The 14,372-nt window shown below is 43.4% G+C and overlaps 1 protein-coding gene across 1 annotated transcript in view; it reads right to left on the reverse strand.

Moving 5' to 3' along the window:
- PAIP1 (poly(A) binding protein interacting protein 1) overlaps positions 1 to 14,372 on the reverse strand; it is a 45,376-nt gene that overhangs the window by 10,322 nt on the left and 20,682 nt on the right. The window contains exons 6-10 of the mRNA XM_075269051.1: positions 10,668 to 10,793; positions 4,654 to 4,760; positions 2,671 to 2,788; positions 1,623 to 1,677; positions 1,452 to 1,539 (exon numbers count right to left, since the gene is read on the reverse strand). Coding sequence (XP_075125152.1) covers positions 1,452 to 1,539; positions 1,623 to 1,677; positions 2,671 to 2,788; positions 4,654 to 4,760; positions 10,668 to 10,793 — 494 coding nt within the window. The remainder of the gene's footprint in view (positions 1 to 1,451; positions 1,540 to 1,622; positions 1,678 to 2,670; positions 2,789 to 4,653; positions 4,761 to 10,667; positions 10,794 to 14,372) is intronic.

Genomic DNA, 14,372 nt, shown 5'->3' on the forward strand with positions numbered 1-14,372 from the left:
ATCCCATAGTGGCCCCTGCACACAGTATTATGCCCATAGTGACCCCTGCACACAGTATTATGCCCATAGTGACCCCTGCACACAGTATTATCCCCCATAGTGGCCCCTGCACACAGTATTATCCCCATAGTGGCCCCTGCACACAGTATTATCTCCCATAGTCGCCCCTGCACACAGTATTATGTCCCATAGTGGCCCCTGCACACAGTATTATCCCCCATAGTGGCCCCTGCACACAGTATTATGTCCCATAGTGGCCCCTGCACACAGTATTATATCCCATAGTGACCCCTGTACACAGTATTATCCCCCATAGTGGCCCCTGCACACAGTATTATGTCCCACTGTGGACACCCATAAACAATTATTATACTCTGGGGTCTTTTCAGACCCCAGAGTATAATAATCGGAGACCCGGGGGAATAAAAACATAAAAAATTACTGTTTCTTACCTGTCCCCCGGCTCCTACGCTGTCTTCTCCGCTGCCATCCTTCTGAAATGACGTCAGACGTCACATGACCCGGAAGCAGGCCGGGTTCATGTGACAGAGACGTCAGAAAGGACGTCAGGAAGGATCGTGGAGAGGTAAGTAACAGTGTTTGTTACGTTCTCTTACCTCTCCCGGGCCTCCGATCATTATACTCGGGGGTCTGCAAAGACCCCCGAGTATAATGATAGTATTTGTGGGGCCCACGGTGTCACTTACCGATCCCAGCCCAGCCAGGATCGGCAAGTGAATAGGGCCCGTAGCGACCTATTAAAAAAAAACAAAAAAAACGCAGCGGTAGCAGCTGTCACCGGGCCCTCTAATGGCCCGAGCCCTGTGGCGGATGCCTCCGCTGCCTCTTATGGTAGTTACGCCCCTGCTGTCTGTCTGTCTGTCTATCTATCGCTCTATCTATAGTATCTATCGTATCTATTTATAGATCTATATTATCTATCTATAGTTATCTATCTACAGTATCATTGTATATATGATGCAAAAATGGACAGCACTCCATAATTAGGAATCAAATGGGTGTAAATTTAGTTCAAGGCTTGAGAAAGGTCCTGTAGCTTTAGGACCGAAATGTTGCACTGGAATAAATCTTCACCCATTTGATACATAATATTGGAGTCCTGCCATTTTTTTTTTTTTTTTGCATTACTTACCTGGGATCATATGCTGGATCTTTAGGATTTGCACCCACCAGCCGAGTCAGCCGAGAGAGAAAGAGTGTGTGTGTGTGTATATATATATATATATATATATATATATATATATATATATATATATATATACATATATATATACATACATACACACACACACGCAACTATAGTCATATATACAGTCACATATGACGCCTTCACACAGGGGTATATGTCAGGGGAAAAGACAGCTTTGCCTCATATCAATACAGGTAATGTTCACAGGTAAACACTCAAGACAAAAAAACCAAACACATACGCATCTCCAGAAGCAGACAAGTCTGTCCCCGATTCTTCACAGAAAAAGTCTTCTCTGTCCAGCATCTCCTGGTACTTTTCTTGGTACTCTGAAGACAACAGTAATGTCCTCATGTAAGTCTCAGTACTGATAAGCCAAAGCAAATAACATTAGGATTCCTATCTGACATACCTGGGTCTGCGGCAGTGAAGGGAATACCTTCAGAGGTGTAAAAGGTGGGCTCATTCTGGAAAATAAGCAGAACCGAAAAATTACATAAAGTGTCAAAAACGTAAAACAATTATAAAAGGTTGTTTAGGAAAAACAGGGCGTCCTAAGTCGGCGGGTCGTGTCGGGTATTGCAGCCGAGCCCCACAATGTAAATGAGGATGAATGGAATACCACACGAAACCTGCAGACAGGGGCGGTTCTGTTTATAACAGACGGCAGCCATGTTTTTCTTATCTCTGACTACCTGCAGATAGGTTGGAGGCCAATATCAGATTGATTGTGATAACTATCACTACAGAATAGACTTGTGCTCAATTTTATCGTGTTAAAAGATAAAATAGCAATTCCTGGTATTTTATTATCAATTTCTACATTCAGCGTTTTCTTCCTTTTAGCGCACGACAAATTTTGTCTGAATTTGGTGAAGACACAAAACATAGTAAAATTCCATTTCTTCCTCTTATCGTCCCCTCCTTCTCCTTAGGCCGCATGCACAGGGATGAATCCAGATTGGAAAATGCGATCCATACATCAGGCGGATTTACAGATTACAGGCTGATGTATGACGGTGGGAGTCCTTGTCTGTCCCATACGGTATATAATAGAGGAAACCCAGATCACCTCGATGCAACCAGTCCCGCTCTCCTGTCTGGATTTGCCTGTGTGTAGTCTAATACGATTGAAACAGAGAAATAGAAAATGAAATCTTTCCTCTGAGTCTTAGGAGAACAGCCATGGCCTTCCACACAACGGACCAAAGCAGCATCTATTAAATGGCTGCAAAAAAAAACCCCGTGATGTCAACGGACCCTTTTCTAATATTAGTCAAGGAGTTGGAGAAATGTCACAGGCGGCCATGTCCCACCCCCATCCAAGGTGGTGATGTTTTAGGAAGGTAAAGGCAGCAGACAGGTCCCCCTCTAAATAAAAGAACTGATTCGGGACGTTATATCACTGGGCATTGCAGACACCTATAGAGAACAGTCGGGACTGAATGCTGAAAACTTACCATGAAGTAATTGGGGTCATTTTCAGGAGTGGCTTCTTTGAAAGTCCAAGTAGAATAAACCCTGCCCCAATTACTTGATCGAAGTTCTACTAACTTCAGCAGCATCTGTCTGACATCTCTGAAACAAAGGACACATACAATTAAAAAAACAAACATATATTTAAACACACACACACACACACACACACACACATATATATATATATATATATATATATATATATATATATATATACACCCCACTATAAATGGCTTTTCTGTGACCCTATAGGTGACAGCATACCTCCAATTATAACTAGAGATGAGTGAACACTGTTCAGATCAGCCGATCCGAACAGCACGCTCCCATAGAAATGAATGGAAGCACCTGTGACGCCGGCAAAGTCAGCGGCACAGGTGCTTCCATTCATTTCTATGGGAGCGTGCTGATCCGAACAGTGTTCGCTCATCTCTACTTATAACCTGTCATACATGACTGGCAATGCTTTGTTCTCCATTTACCAGGGCTGTTACTGGAACAGAAGTCTATGAAGGGAAAAGACCCGCACATGCCCTTGGGCGCCTAGTCACTGAGATAGAGGCCTTGACCCTTGTAAGATAACGAATGTGGCAATGGAGGATGGACTCCGATCCAGGGGCTATTAGAGATAAGGGTCTGAGGAGGAGGAAAACAGCCTGACAAGTGGAGAAGAAAGCATTATTATTTAAAGGCATCGGTCCAGGACTCAAGACTTTTAGAACAGCAAAGGATTAGTCAGTAATTGTCCCGCTAGTGTTATTCCTGGGCGTTCTGTGACGTCCTGCTCCTCTGGTAACAGCACATCGACTGGGCAATTCCGTCTACACGTTCTCAGTTTCCTGCGGCTTCCCCTCTGCAGCCCCCCTGCACTGTGTAAAGGTGATAGTATATACTGCATATGGGTGATTGATATCAGCAATACAGGGAGAAGGAGCACATGCACAGTATATACTAGCACTGTAAGAGTCTGATTCCTGGATAGCCTCTTTAAAGGGATCCTATCATTGGATCCCCTTTTTTCTCCCTAGCACGTAGGAATAGCCTTAGGAAAGGCTCTTCTTCTATCTTTAGATGTCTTCTCCGCGCCGCTGTTCGGTAGAAATCCGGGTTTTCTTCAGTATGCAAATGAGTTCTCTCGCAGCACTGGGGGCGTCTCCAATGCTGCGAGAGAACTCTCCAGCAAAGCCTCCATCTTTTTCTGGAACGGCCTTTCCCTGACGGATGGCTTCTTCTGGATTTAAGTGGGACGCATGCGAAGTCAGCTCTGCCATTGGGTAGAGCTAACTGCGCTTGCCTGCGGCCATTTTCTTGTGGCCGCTTACACGAGCATACTGTGTAAGCGGCCATAAGAAAATGGCCGCAGGCATGACAGAGCTGACTGCGCATGCGTCCCATTTAAAACCAGATGAAGCCATCTGAGGAACGTTCTAGATAAAGATGAGGCCATTGCTGGAGAGTTCGGGATGTGCTGCGAGAGAACTCATTTGCGTGGAGAAGACATCTAAAGGTAGGAGAAGAATCACCTTTCTTAAGGCTATTCCTACGTGTTATGGAGAAAAAAAAGGGAATCCAATGATTGGGTCGCTTTAATAAATACATTACAAAGCTTCTTACAGATGCAGCCATTGTATAATTGGTGGGGCTCTTTTAAGGAGTTTTCTGAGATCCGAGATCTGTTGGGGTGAATCAGCACCGGGTCACTAGCGCCTCCTCAGTCCTTACCAAGCACAGCGCTATACATTTATAAAGGGGCATCACAGCTCAGCCCCATCACTTAAACTGGACTGAGCTACTATTAGGTCACATGACCGATAAAAGCGACGTCACATGGCCTGTGAAGTGGAAACGGCGGTCAGAGTGGGCTGCAGCTAATCCGCAGGGGTCCTGGGTGTCGCATAGCTCATGAATCAACAGATCCCAGAAAACATCCTAACATAAGCGGCGGCAGTAATTTCATTTACAACCTGCTACGATCGACATCCAGAACCACGTTCTTCATTCTCTGAATCACTTCATCCATGTAAGAGATCCCCTTCTCTTTCCAAGCATCTTCTAGAACCGATCCAGTTAACTAGAAGAGAATATTTAAGTTTTTATGAACCAGCCAGAAGGATGAGCAGCTTCCTGCCCCTCACCCATGCAATTAAAGGGATACTTGCAAGATGACTAGCACCATACAAATTAGGTGAATGTCGGGCCAACCTGTGTTTAGTTGTACGGATCAGTGTAAATAATATAGAGCCTCATTAAATCGCTGATCAGAGCCACCCCAATCTAATACTGATAGCCTAAGGATAGGTCAGCCATAATGTGACCCGTCTGCTCCTCTCCTGCCTGCTAAGCTGCTCAATTCACTGAGAAATCTGTCTTCACTGAAGATCAGGTTACATAGAAGGTTATGGAGAGGAGAGGGAGCATGCTGCTACAGGAAACAGCAAATCTCCCCCATCCCCCACCACATACAACTGAGTAGGCTTCTGCTGTGGGGCTGAGATTGCAGCGGAATGGAGTCAGGTGATATTCGGAGAGACATCCGAGTGAATTCACTGATACATTCACACCTATGGGGGCTTTTGATCCGTTTTGTTACAATGACACGGGTGGTTATAGAACAGAATGGTGCCAGGCCCCCATAGATGTGAATGCAAAACTCGCTGCAAACTCGGCTGCCCATCAGATGCATACTCAGTTGTGTTTATGGGGTTAGTGTTATCTGCTGCAGATGTCTGCCATTTTGATTCTTATTTGCTGCTCTTCCCCATCCCCCTGGTCTCTCCATCGACTTCTACGAACTTCAGCCTGTCTTCAGTCAAGACGGGGGCTGAGCAGTCAAATCAAAAGCTTTATTGGCACGTCCGAATAGGTATTTGGCATTGCCAAAGCTAGTAAAGTGGGCAGTTGGGGGGAGGGGGGGGGGGGGTTGGGGGGTTGGATTTGGGTGGGTGAGTGGTGGGTGGGGTGGTGGTTTGGGGTATAACAGTCCGTGGAGTATCATCTTCCTCTTCGTTGGTGACCGCTATATGGGGAGGTGGGGGTGGGGCGGGTGTATTGGGATAAATATAACAGTCCGTGGAGTCTCATCGTCCTCTTATTTGGTGACAGCTGGACATGTATTGGGCAGCGATCTCCACAGTGGCCTCTTCTTCTCCCAGTAGGATGTAGAGTTTCCTCTTCTCGTCTGCAGATATGAAGTCTGGGATGTGGGCAGAGAGTCTTTGGTAGTAGACGGCCCTCATATCTGAGTATTTGGTGCAGTGTAGCAGGAAGTGGGTCTCGTCTTCTAGGACCCCCTGGTCACAGTGCTGGCACAGTCTCTTCTCCCGTGGCTTGTACGTCTGCCTGTATCGCCCCGTCTCTATCTCTAGGTTGTGGGCGCTCAGTCTGTACCGGCTCAGGGTCTGTCTGTGCTTGGGGTGGCGTATTCTCTCCAGGTAGGTGGCCATGGTGTAGTCCCTTTGTAGGGATTGGTACACGGTGAGTTTCTTGGAGTTATTTATTTCGTTTCTCCATTCTTCAATGTACCGCTCTCTGTTTGCCTCTGTGGTCGCCTTTATTTCGGCCTTGGTTATCATCTGTTGGTGTTTTTGGTTTGGTGGTTGGCTGTTGTTTGGTTGGTGAGTGTCTGGTTTGCTCAGGTGGCTTAGCCATGCTTGGTGGTGGTAGGAGTCGGGGTTGCTCCCCTGGATGTGTGCCTGGAAAGCTAGCGCCCTCTTCTGTATGGTGAGCCATAGGGGGAGTCTGCCTAGCTCTGCCCTGCAGGCCATGTTGGTGGTGTTGCGATGGACATGGAGCAGGTATTTGCAGTCAAGACGGGGGCTGAGCAGTCAAGACAGCAATTTAGCAGGCAGGAGAGGAGCTTATGACAGGAGCAGGTTGAACACAGCAAATCAGTCACCTTGGCAAGTTTTTACAGCTTTCATGGTGGAGGATAAATAATACATTGCATTTATAGTACAGATGACAACTATTTTTCTACTTTTCTAGAAGTAATTTTTACATAAAGCATTTTTCAATGGGGAAAAGTTGTTGTGTGTCTTTATTTTTGAACATTTTTATTCTTGTTATTTTTTTTAAATAATTTTAATCCTATTAAACTTGGTGACTTGGCCACAATTGCCTGTTCCTTGCTATTAACCGCTGTGGCAGCCATTTTTCAATCTTTGTTGTATGTTTTACATTGCTATGCCTATATTTCTATTACAGCCTTCCTGGTGCAGCCTGTAATACAAGCAGTCTAATAACAAGACTAGCAGCCTTTAATAGGCTCCCTGCTGTCCGGGGCAGAAATCCTTCACAAAATGGCGCCATGGCTAAGGCTACAGGAGGGTTAATGCCCTCAATCAGTGCAGGTACTCACCATGGGCATTGTGCCGGGTCTCCACTGTATTATACAGTGGAGGAAAGGTAGCTATGGTGGCCACCTAGGACAGCCCATGTCAGAGAAGGGTTAAAATACTTCCATGCTTCTGCATAGCAGTGTAAATAAACAGGATTGATCCAATTCACATAATGGCCTTGAGCTCCTATCGGGCTGTGGAGTCGGTAGTCCGAATTATCAACTCGAAAGCCTCTATTATTCCCAGTCACCCTCCAACCCCTTCATGAATGGCTGACAATGGTGAGCAGTCAAGCTCCTCGAAATCATAAAACAATCTAGTGACTGAATTAATCAATTATACAATACTGATCATTCTAGAATATAAAATAATTCATTCTTTTATTTTGAAGTCAGATTTGTTTTGGGGTTTTTTCTGGCCCCAACTCCAGCTTTCCCGATCTGTGCCCCGGGTAAAGAGCTACCAGTGCCGATACCATAGCTCTTTACAGTCAGAAGGGCGTTTCTGACAGTCAGTCAGGTACGTCGTCCTTCACAGCAGTGTCTATCGCGCTGTACAGTGTGAGCGGGGAGGAACGCCCCCTCCCTCTGCTCACAGTGCTCATTCATAGACAAGTATTAACAGGAGGGGAGGCGTTCCTCCCTGCTCACACTGTACAACGCGATAGGCGCTGCTGTGGAGAAGGACGTACCTGACTGACTGTCAGGTGGTAATGTCAGGTGGGCAGTGTCAGGCAGGGGGTGTGATTCAGAGCTCCAATCAGAGGCAGCCAGTGTCAGAGCTCAGAATCACACCCCTTGTTTGCTTCTGTCTGACACCATGACCCTCCTGTCAGTGCAGAGCCTAAATAGTATACCAGGCACCAAAACTAATACCAGTGATTGCTCAGGAATGGTGGGGGCTAGAGAAAAAATTTCCAACTGTGCCAGAATCAGTGGAGCAGCAGCTATTATGTTATGTAAAGATCCGAGCTTGTTGGAGGTGGAGAAAGATCCTCTTTAAAGAGGACCATTCCTGTCCTCGAGCACATGCGGTGCACTGAATTCAGTAATCGTCTATGGACGAGTACTGTCAGAAGTAGGGGAGGTGTTACTCAGTGCTCAGCGGTAAGGAACCTCCCTCCTCACAGTACAGCGCAACAGACGCTACCGTGAGGAAGGGCGTTCCTGACAAACTGTCAGGAACGGCTTTCTGACACTTAAGAGCTACAGTACCGGCACTGATAGCTCTTCAGCAGGGGCACACTGTCGGTTTTCTAGCGGTGTGTTACACCACATGTGCCTGAGGACGTGAAAGATCCTCTTTAAGATAGGTCTTAACCTTTTCGCTGCCAAGGGTCTCTGGAAATTTTGCACCTCCAGTAGCCAGAGCAATTTTCACAGTTTTGAGATGGACAAATCAAACCTAAATTGCAACATTAAAAAAAGCATCCAACCCCCCCCCATACCTATATATTTTCTTAAAGTAGACACCTGCAGCATTGTCAGAATGCCACTTGGTACTGTATACGAACAGGCACCTTCATGCAATTTTGATTTAAAGTGAATGTTTTATGAAAAAATGCAAATAAATGTATATTAGTTGTTAAAAGAGGAAACCAAACAAAAAATTAAATGCACCAAACCTCCTAAAAATAAGAGTTCAACATGTGCAGAGTTCATACATATCACTATGGCCTGAACCCGCATGCACGTGTCTTCAGAAAATCGCTAGAACTGGAAGGAACAAAATTCTGCTTTGAAGCTGGAAATGTTAAAAAAGTATCATCCTATAAAATGTAGGGATTACACACCATGAAAAGTAAGTGAACCCCTAAACCCTATATATTTTTTGAAAGTAGACAATCTGAAGATTACAAATGTCTTAATGGGTCATCGATAGCCACATCCACCTTCATGCAACTTTGCGACCAACACAAATAATTTTTTGAAAAAATACGCTAAAACACATATTTGCACCTAAAACTCATGTTCAATCTCACATTCATATACAAAATACTTTTAAAATAATAGCTTATGGTGTATACAATGTGTATATATACTATATGTACTGCAAACATCAACTACAACAAGAGCTCGGACTCCCAAAAACACGAATACAGAAGACAAGCAGGATTTTGCTGTTGTTCACTATGTTAAAAAGCTATACTGCACCTACCAAACCGTGACTGTGATACCAAAATCTAACTTTTTTCAGAGTACACAGCATACCGTATATAAAAACACAATTTAATAGTTTATATATACAACCACCTTCATTCAACTTTGCCGCAAACAGAGATTGCTAGCAAAAATTGCGCAAAAATTCAAATTTGCCACTAAAGTGCGGCTCAAGCAATCCCTTTCTGCAAACATAATGTACTGTCCATAAAACTGCAATATGTGAGGAGTTCATACATACCACACATGTATATATTTACCGGGGCGGGTGTTAAAGAATCGCCAAAATCGCAGAAATGCGCCATCCCATTTTGTGCATGCAAATTAAATAGGACTTTACATAAAAATGTTATTTTCCATCCCCCTATAAAAATTTTAGCAATCTATACGTTCATCTCTAGTGATAATCGTTATTACTATTATTTTAGTGTGTAACGGACATCACTAGAAACGTATTTTACTGTAGAAAGCTCAGGTATAGACAGGACAGGGATTGGGTGAAATGTAAACTTTATTTGCGACTTTATGTATATGTTGTGTAAGTGTTTGGTGCCACTTTTTTTTTTTGGCTTGCGACCTGGACAATGGTAAACGTCTGGGTCACAGCGCCAACAAACTTCCTGGTTATGTTCAGGAGGTATAACATAAGAATAGCCCACTAGTAAAGCTCAGGGGGGAATTACATTATAACTGTATGTGACAATCAGAGACAAATGTATAGTATACGCTCTGATTGGCAGGAGAAGGGTTAATAGGGACAATAGAGTCCCTGCCACCCCCCTCCTGCTGTCACATACAAGTTATGCAGAGAGTCAGATCGTTTCTGTGTCTCTCTCTCTCTCTGCTGGGCTGCTCCGTGTCCCTCTTCCTTTCTTTAGATCGCAAATTGCTTGCTTAGACAGGAGGGGGGGCACTTTGGAGCTCTATATCTTTGGACTGCATCAACATATCTTGATGCTTTCAATTGCATTTTAAAGAGGAGAATCTCATCTTTAAAATGATATCAAAAACTCGATGATTGGATGTACAGTTTTGGAGAAATTCACTGTTGAAATGCTGTCGGGAATTGAGATCTACAGTTGGATCTCAATGCCAAATAGTGTTTTCAACAGTGAATGGCTCCAAGACTGTAAGTAAAAGCATCAAGTCCCTGGTATCATTTTAAAGATGAGAGTCTCTTCTTTAAAATGCATTTTAAAGCATCAAGATATGTTGATGCAGTCCAGAGATATCGGCATTAGTAGGGAGGACGTACTAAGTACGTCCTCGGCTACTGAAGTGCCAGCTTGGGAGCACGTACAGTGTACGTGCCTGGCAGTGAAAGGGTTAAAAACCCCTTTAATGGATGTACTGGAATCTGATCTGGATCAGTACACTGCCTTGTTATTGTTTATACACATTGCCATTATTGGGGTCCGCTGCTGTCATCCATCCTAGTTTATTGGTGACTCCAATCCCCTTTCCTAACGTAGTGACACTCACCTTCAGTAGTTTTACAGCGCAGATGAGATTATCATCTAATGGATTGGAGAATAAAGCATCCAGCAACTCCTTAAGGCCGCTCTGCAGGATCTCCGCTCTGGTCACCTGGCCCTTTGCACCTTTTATCTATCAAAAGAATAAGAAAAAAATAGAAACTCAATCCCAGTAAACAGAACATCTTAATGCTGCGACCTCGCTCCTCCGCGCCCCCTCACCCACCAAAACACCACCATATTCGGACTGTAAGACGCACCTCCATTTCCTCCCAAATTTTTTGGGGGTAATAAAGTGCATTTTATACGGAAATTACTTCACCTGATGCAGTGTGATCTATCACTGGGCCACTTTAACAGTATTATTGTGTGTTATTCGGGAAAAACGTACCAAAACAAACGTAAAAGTAAAAGCAGCGCCACATTTTCTATTCTTTCATAGCATATTGTTGCACTTGGTATCCATTCTGGCCCATGCACCGTTTCCAGTCATCAGGGCTAACATTGCGCCTGAACTCCTGTGATTTTATTTTTTTCAGCAAAGTGACCCCATAAAGTCATGAGAGATCTTTGGCAATCTTTATTTGTACGTTACTGTTTATTGCTGCAACGTGGCCTGAAAGTCATAGGGTTTGTACAGCCGCTCTGGGTGCCAAGTGGTTGGGCAAAGGAAGACGGCACCAAGACTGAACCCTTCATTCTCATGGTTAGGTGGAGTCCTAGTACATATCCCATTGGCTTAACCTAACCATATGACGTAACGTTGCGAGATAGATGCCACATTAAGGACACTGGGCAGTTTGCAGGCAGTTAAAGGGGTTGTCCAGTTTCCAGACCAACACTAAGAGACAAATGTTATTGTTTGTATAATAAAAAGTTGAGAAATTTTCCAATATATTCTCTGTATCAATTCCTCACAGTTTTCTGTCATTTACTCTGCTTACTGACAGTGGATGAAAATCAGCTCACGGTCATGTGATGGGGTGTCGGCCGCGTATTATAGTCACAGCACAGTAGTCAGACCTCTGCCTGGTAACGAGCCGTGCGCCTGTGCCCGTCACATGACCACGTACCGCAAGTCACATGACCATGAACTGGTTTTATTTCACTGTGAAAGCAGAATGAATGACAGCAAGCAAAGGTCTAGAAAACCGTAAGGAATTGATACGGAAAGTCTATTGGAAAATTGTACAACTTTTTATTATACAAATAACATTGGTCTCTCAATATTGGTCTGAAAGTGGATAACCCCTTTAAGTAAGCACAGATTAGGATTAGCTGGTCAGAATATATAATATATATATATATATATATACATATATATATATATATTTATACACACATACAATTTCATTCAAAATATTAAGTGGACATCATGGAAGAAAAACCTTCCTAACTCACCGAAAAAACATATGAAGTATATATATATATAATTTTTTCAACAGAAGACACATTGAATGTATTTTGCTGGCATCATTTACACGGCTGTCCTGTTAAGGGGATTATGTGGTGATAGAACATTCTCTACATTGTATTCAGTGCTGTGAGGGACAGAATATCTGTATAAGACAGTCAGCCATTTTGTTTTATATCTTCCAAGTTTTAACCTTTGGATGAACTTCCTTGGCATGTAGAGGTAGAATTTTCTGTAAAGTTTCCCATCAGAATATCTTGAGAAACTTTGAAGCCTTTGAGAATGTTCTAATACTCCCTACTCCTGGCAGGACATGGTGATAAGAGTAAGCCTCATTAAAACGTTTGTGTGGAGCGTTCTCAGACCCCCGAGTATAATAATCAGAGCCCCAGGGGAGGTGAGAGAAAATAATAAACAGTTTTACTCACCTCTCCGGGATCTGATGTTAATCCTAGCCGGCTTCAGGCCTATATGGTAATATCCCAGATGTCACATGGTCTGGGATATTACCATATAGGCCCAAAGCATTATGGTAGCAGTAGCAGCCTGTTGCCATACATGCCTAAAGCCTGTGCTAGCAGTAACAGGCTATTACTACTACCACAGACTTTGGGCCTATATGGTAATATCCCAGACCACGTGACATCTGGGATATTACCATATAGGCCTGAAGCGGCTAAAATTAACACGAGCACAAACAGAATGTCATGCATTTTCGCCCCTCGGCTTATACTCGAGTCAATAAGTTTTCCCCGTTTTTTGTGGTAAAATTATGGGGGGGTCGGCTTATATTCGAGTATATACGGTAAACACCCATTATACTCTCTGACCAATTATAATACATATTTTTATGTGATGTACTAGCTGGTACCCGCGACTTCGTCTGCAGTTATTGTAGCAGTGGGTATATACAGGCGCGGGTAAGGTTTTCGTAGTGTGTATAAGGTATGGGATATGAAATGTAACTTTGTATCTTGTTTTTGCTGTAATTCAGACAATACATGAGACTTTTGTGTTGAAGCTAATTTGTATTAGAGCTGCTATATATACGGTGTTGTGAGAAACTTTACATAGTGACTTTGGGACAGAAGTATTTGAAGTTAACCCTTTCCCGCCGATGGCATTTTTTGATTTTCGTTTTTGACTCCCCTCCTTCTAAACCCCATAACTTTTTTATTTCTCCACTCCCAGAGCCATATGAGGTCTTAATTTTTCCTGGGACAAATTTTTCTTCATGATGCCACCATTATTTATTCTATATAATGTACTGGGAAGCAGGGAAAATAATTCTGAATGGGGTGGTTTTGACGAAAAAATGCATTTCTGCGACTTTCTTACGGGCTTTGGTTTTACGACGTTCACTGTGCAACCAAAATGACATGTCCCCTGTATTCTGTGTTTCGGTACGGTTCCAGGGATACCAAATTTATATGGTTTTATTTACATTTTGACCCCTTAAAAAAATCCAAAACTGTGTTAAAAAATTTTTTTTGACAAGTCGCCATATTCCGACAGCCGTAACTTTTGTATACGTGTGTGTACGGGGATGTATAGGGCGTCTTTTTTTGCAGGACCGGGTGTACTTTGTAGTTCTACCATTTTCGGGAAATGTTATTGCTTTGATCACTTTTTATTCAAATTTTTATCAGAATCAAAACAGTGAAAAAACGGCGGTTTGGCACTTTTGACCATTTTTCCCGCTACGGCGTTTACCGAACAGGAAAAATATTTGTATAGCTTTGTAGAGCGGGAGATTTCGGACGCGGGGATACCTAACATGTATATGTTTCACAGTTTTTAACTACTTTTATATGTGTTCTAGGGAAAGGGGGTGATTTGACTTTTTAATCCTTTTTATTTCTTTTTATATTTTTTTTTACTTTTTTTTTTTAAACTTTTTTTTTTTTTGCATTTATTAGACCGCCTAGGGGTATTGACATGGGTGGGTGGTGTCGCGGATTGTCAGAGCGGTGGGGGTCGGCAAACATGGCTGCTCCGGAGCGTTAAAGAGAGCCTCCTGGAGTATCGTTAAGGTGAGGGGCAAAGTGGTAAAGTATCTGTATATGAGATTGTGTGGGGTTAGGGGCGAGGCTGCAGAGGGGAATGTGACTTTTGTGGCTTGCTATTGTCCAAAGTGTGTGAGATTGCAGAGATGGTGATGTGAGTTTGGGTTTTGTGAGGGTCCTGGCACAAACGTATGTGTGCTATTGTGACGAAAAGTAGCCTATTACGCAATCGGGTGTATTAACTATGTTTGTGGAAAATTTCAGCCAAATCGGTCAAGCGGGTTTTGCGTGA

Source organism: Leptodactylus fuscus, chromosome 1, assembly GCF_031893055.1.
Source record: "Leptodactylus fuscus isolate aLepFus1 chromosome 1, aLepFus1.hap2, whole genome shotgun sequence".
In the NCBI taxonomy this organism is placed as follows: Eukaryota; Metazoa; Chordata; class Amphibia; order Anura; family Leptodactylidae; genus Leptodactylus; species Leptodactylus fuscus.